This window comes from Phyllostomus hastatus, unplaced genomic scaffold (genome assembly GCF_019186645.2).
Source record: "Phyllostomus hastatus isolate PE091 unplaced genomic scaffold, TTU_PhHast_1.1 phas_contig_209, whole genome shotgun sequence".
Taxonomy (NCBI): Eukaryota; Metazoa; Chordata; class Mammalia; order Chiroptera; family Phyllostomidae; genus Phyllostomus; species Phyllostomus hastatus.
The window spans coordinates 1526686-1532500 of NW_025333735.1; the positions used below are offsets into that span (position 1 = coordinate 1526686).

Sequence of the window (5815 nt, forward strand, 5' to 3'; positions counted from 1 at the left end):
AGAAATTCCCTAAGGATCTAACTCAAACAGATACTGTTATTTATGTGATTTTTTTCTTGCATTTTTTTATAAAGCTCTAATAAAATTATTCATTTATCTCTCTGCCCTAAATTCTCCTGCAGGAGGATTACTGTTTGAGCAAGTAATTTCTCCTCCTGGCTTGGAGTCTGAAAGCAGACAGTAAGCACAGATCTGAAAGAGAAGCTGACTGCTAGTTGAGATGTGCCAAGTTCGACCTCTCTGTGTAACCTATTCCTGTGAGAGAAGAGAGAGAGCAGGAGAGCGCACACGCGCACATGAACACGCAAGCCTCGGGAGTTCTTCTAGAACAAGAGAAAATAAAACACATAACATTTTTAGGAAGAAAATTAGAAGTAGCATTAAAACACAGCTGGTTTTATTAACCTGTGATAGAAGTTGTGGTTGAGATTTGCTCACATATTATGAACCTGGCAGTGCAGCCTCTCTGGTTTCCTCCACCTAGCACTGGCTGTGGACCCACTGAGTCTGTGGCCTACATGTGCTTTCCTCGGGCCACTGCTGCAAGCAACGCAGAAGCTGTTGGGGATGCTCTACTGCCTAGAACTAGCAACTACACATCTCAACACCACTATTAAATGAATTCCAAACCCTTCTCCAAACATATGGAAAGGCAGAGCCTGTGGAGGAGTGTAAGAGCAAAACAAAATAAACAAATCATACAGCAGACCACAGGAGTCTAAAAGCTCACCAGGAAATGGCTGCTTCACCCACTGAACACGACCGTATGAGAGCACTGGGTCCCTAACAACTTACGCAACTTCAAAATATGAACAGGTATCGTTTGGAAATGCTGTTTCCTTCAAAAGCTATAAACTTGGTAAGAGAACAAAATGGTTATACCACATTCTTTAACATGCTTTTCATCAATAACCAAAGCTTTCCTACTGAGGGGGAAAAAACGAAATGGCTAAAGAATCAAACAAATATTTATATAAACACAAAAGATTTACTGTGATATAGAAGTGTAATGACGTGCTGTTAACAGAATATTCTGGACTTATAAAAAGGACTCCATTAGAAACATTGCTTTGTACCCCTGCCAAAACAGCATGGTTAAGTAATTTGAAGAATACCTTATTGGTCCAGAGCTAAATAAATACACACACCACCCTCCTCGACCCCTAAAAGTTAGAGTGAACTTGGTATCAAACAGAAAACCTAAATTTTCCCAAAATACAGAAGAGAAAAAGCAGTGTTTAAACCCAAACTCCATCGAATATTTTTTCTTTTAAGTTTTTATTATTTAAATACACCATACTAGAGCAAATGTCTCTGAAAATATCACAAATAAAAGATTTTTTTTCTTCATTCAGCAAATTAGAAGTAGGGGGAAATTTCTACACAGTAGCTGCTATGAGCCTGATTTTTTTCCAAATTTTTTTTCCATTTTTTGTTCTTTTTCTTTGCCTTGGGAGTAGCAACATTAGGATGAAAACACTTACATGCATATACATACATTGTATTTTACAGAGATACAATAAAAGTGTTTGTGATAGAATATCACAAAAGCCACATCCCTTTCCTTTATCTCATGTTCAGTTTTGATTGAAACACATTTCCTTACAACACTTAAATATACAAAGAGCAAATAGAATGTTGTTAAGGTAAAACACAGGGTACAAACTCTGGCCAGTGCCCTGCTAATTGTTAATGAGGGTAGAAAGCAGATTTGAATGCTTCTTTTAATTAGCTTCATTAGTCATTTCCCTCCTCCCAAGCTCCCTCCCCCCACCCCCAAGATGTCCTCCGGTGGATCTTTTTTCATTTTCTCTACAGTCTCCCATTAGCCCAGGTTCATGGAGTCCTTAATGTTCATATTCAGTCATTTTAATACACCAATAAATGCAGGAAGGGCAATCAAGACTAAAGAAGGTGCAATGGCATGGAGCTGGCACTGGTGCTAGCTACAAAGGTGACTTGTCTACTGAAGACACATGGGATCCACCTGTGATGAACAAAATCTGAGATGAAGGCACGCATTCTGCATTACTCTGACCTTTTAGCAGACCTGCAAGAAATAAAAACGAGCATCTTAGCTAAAATGCTAAATTTGAGAGATATTAAACTCAAACATGACTGCTTTTGTCTTCTCTACATTCACTAATCTCCTTTTATTAGATTACTTTCCAACTGTGACTTGATGGAGGCTTTCTATGCTACTTACTCCAGCAGTGAAGAACTAAAGCATAACGTTTTCTGCAGTTTTACTAGCAAAGAAAATGAGACAATGAATGGACTTTCAGAAAGTTCCTGGTGTAAAGTTCTACAATAAATTGCTTAACTCTGTTAAAAGCAAGTTTCTTTTGGTAAGGAATGAATTAGAACATCTTGCCTAGTAGTCATATGTCAAAAGCACATTCAGAGCCATGTCCCTCCCCAAAAGTTTTGGGTTAATAAGCTCATCAACTGTGAAACCTTTGACAAGTTATTTAGCCCGTCTGTGTCTCAGTTTCCTCATCTTTAAAGTAGGGTAACATGGCTGTCATACAGATCACATAATATATATGGAGGATTTTCAACAGCGCCTGGCACTTAGTAAGAGCTAAGCAAATACTGGCAGTTAGCATGGTTATTCTGATATCCCCACGCATCACCTATTCACCCATGTCCTTCCTGACAAAGAAGAATGTTACCTATACGCGTGTGTGCATGTGTGTGTGTCCACATGTACACACATGTATACATAGCTACTACTTTCCACTTGGTATTTCCCGTCTACTGTCACTTGAGATTACATATTCTGAATACATGAATCAAACATGTGTGAATGGCTTATGATCAATTAAAGAATATAGTTCAATGGAAGTCTAATTTCAATGTCTAAGTTAAAAATGATAATCCACATAGTTGTCAAATACAATCTGTTTGCAATTACCAAAATGAAATAATATATATTAGATTTTTATGGCTTTTAAATGACATTTTGAGCTTCCCAGGAAGTTCTCGTTTCACCCTTTCCCTAACTTACTAAAAGCCTGAAGTCTATTAGGAGCTGCAACCCCCCACTTCCAAGCTAATTAAAGTGGTGGAGGCTTAATTCCCCAGAGTAGAAGCTCAGTGTGAGAAAGGTAATTTGTCTGTCCAGAACAAAGATGCGGCAGCAGCCAGCGAGCATATTTAATAAATGAGCATCAAATGTCCTCTACGATGGACACACACAACACCAATTATGTAACTACAGGGGAATTGCAGAGTGGTATGTAAACTAGGACACTCACTACATTTTCGTCCAACGACAGCAGTGTGATGATCTCTTATTTTACTAAAAGGCAGACAAAATTCTAAGTGGAACCACCACTCAAGTGGAAGCAAAAATTCCAGAGCAGGCACAAACTTACCAAAAAAAAAACCACAACAAAAAAACACTATTCTTTGTGTGCATTTATATAATTCTCTAGAAGGCAATACTCTCCTAAGGACAGCCAAGCCTTTAAATGACAGAGGCTATTTTCCTTTGTAGATCCTTCAACACCAGTGGTCTGAGATTTCAGTCAAGAGACTACGTATGATTTTAAAAGCTTAAAATTATTTTTTCTCAGAATATACAAAAGCCAGTGAACAAGAAAATAAACTGCACATCCTAGACAATGAGAACAAATTTCAGAATAAAATTTTGAAGGGACCAGATGAGGGGGGGGTCTATACTTTCCATACAATTAGCTGCCTTTAAAGAAGGATGTACAAATAATCAACTCATTACTTTTAAGCCAGAGGATGCCTGGGTATATTTATTCTGCATCATGCACTAAAAATGTAATTGGTTCTGCGAACAGAAGGAAAGCAGCCAAATTAATGTCCAATTTTCCCTACCAAAAATATGGAGAACAAGAGAAAAGAAAATAATAAAATGGAGCTATCTGTCATTTCTCCTCATCTCATCTTCTCCAGAAAAGAAACGCCAGAGGCTTTAAAATAATTTTAAAGCGTTCTCCAGTTCCAAAAAGCAGTTTACGTTCCACCAGGAAGTGTGTTTTTATTACCTCTTCCCCCTTGCCCTCTCATTAATAACTCTCTGGACCACGTTCAGCTTGCCCCAAACCTTTATTTACAAAAACTACCTTGCGAACTGACTGTGCTTGGGGTGAGCTGAGCACCAAGGGCAAAAACATGAGACATTTATACCAACAGGGAAACGCTCTTAATTAACATAACCCCCTGAACACAGCTTCTCATCAACATCTGACAAGAACATATCCTTAAGTTGTATTTCCTTATGCCTTTTAAGAGCTATTAATTTTTGAAGGCCACCTGTCTCTTTTGGCTTCCAACATTAAGAAAATATACACTAGAAGGTTCTTACTCGTTGCCTAGGATATCCTGTATTCCAAAATGAACACCCTATCTTTCACCACCCAGGGCGAGGTGTGGAAAACAGAAGACTTACACGAAAGGCACAATCCACGCCATCTGATAAACACACAAAATTAGATTTTTTCCCCAGTATCCCTCTGCTTCCTCCCTAACACCTCGAAATATATGCCATCGTGCATCAATAAGATGGAACTGACACCCTGCTCACACGTCCCCTGTGTCCTTTCCACTCCGTCTCTGGCCCGCACGGCTACTGCCTGTCTTCACAGTGCTTCAGTTTGGCTACATTTTCCATCCAGTCTCCACATCCCTCCATTCTCACCATGCATGTTGGTGAGCTGGGACAATCACTTTTTATACTTTGCTGAGTCAGAGAAAGAAAGGTATAAAACCAGCAACAAATTTAAAAAGGGAATTTGGGGAAAAACTAACCTCTTACACTGGAAGGAGTGGGGAAGAGATCAAATGATTTTTCCTAGGTCATTTTTCTTTGCACCACACCAAGTGTAGTAACTACATGTGATGGCTTTGCCTCCAAATTGAAATGGGTACCTCAATATATTTATGTTACCCATTCATTGTTTCAACTCTACGTTGTACATTCATTTCATTACAATTCAAACCATAAAAAATATGTATGTATTTATATGTATGGGCATTTTTTAAAGCAACGTGAAATGTCTCATCAATGGTGACTGGTTAATTTGCAATAAAATATTTGACTTCTATCCTTAAATGGTATTCTATGTAGCTTCCCCTGTTAGTAAGTTAAATAAAGTGCGCATATTGCAATGTAATTAACATTTAGTTAGTAAAGAAATGAAAAATACATTTAAAATTATCCCATAAACTTGAGTAAGGGAAAACGATAAATGAGGATTAGAATATGGCAGTGCAATTTTAAACAGTTAAAAGTTTACAAATATTAGTCATTTTCCCTGCAAACGGCATTAAAAACAATGCATTACAGAAGACAAAGAAGCCTAATATTTTTTCCTGAAACTTTTCAAGCTTGCTAAATTCCTATTTGCAGATAAATATTGTTTTTTTTTTGTGATCCTTACAACAGACATTAATGAAGTTCCTATTGTAAATCCATAAAGAATTACCAAGTGAAGTGTGCACTTTTTGTTTCAATGCAATAACTCAGTGCTGTATGATTGCCTGGGTTAATGATGAAAAAGTCAAACATACTATCAGAGCTGATGGAAAAATCTATCACCAATCTGAAATTAAAATTCATCTGTGGTCAATAAGATTTAATATCCATGCAAGTGGCGCTGTAAAGAGTAAATGAATCAATGTCATCAATACATAATCAGTATGAAATATGATGTGAATAAAATTATGCGCACGAGTCATACATTTCACTCTTTTCTGGGCCAGTGTGGAATGAACAGTCTCTTAACTGAAGGTTGACAGTAATTGTTACAAATTAGGCACAGCAGTTATCAAAATGCAC

At 37.5% G+C, this 5815-nt stretch overlaps 1 protein-coding gene across 2 annotated transcripts in view; it reads right to left on the reverse strand.

Annotated features, from left to right (window-relative positions):
* Positions 1–1259: 1259 nt before the first annotated feature.
* Positions 1260–5815, reverse strand: part of LMO4 (LIM domain only 4) — a 16774-nt gene continuing 12218 nt past the window's right edge. For both annotated transcript variants that reach the window (XM_045835352.1, XM_045835353.1), the window contains exon 5: positions 1260–2050. In XM_045835352.1, coding sequence (XP_045691308.1) covers positions 2042–2050 — 9 coding nt within the window. In that variant the 3' untranslated portion in view covers positions 1260–2041. The remainder of the gene's footprint in view (positions 2051–5815) is intronic.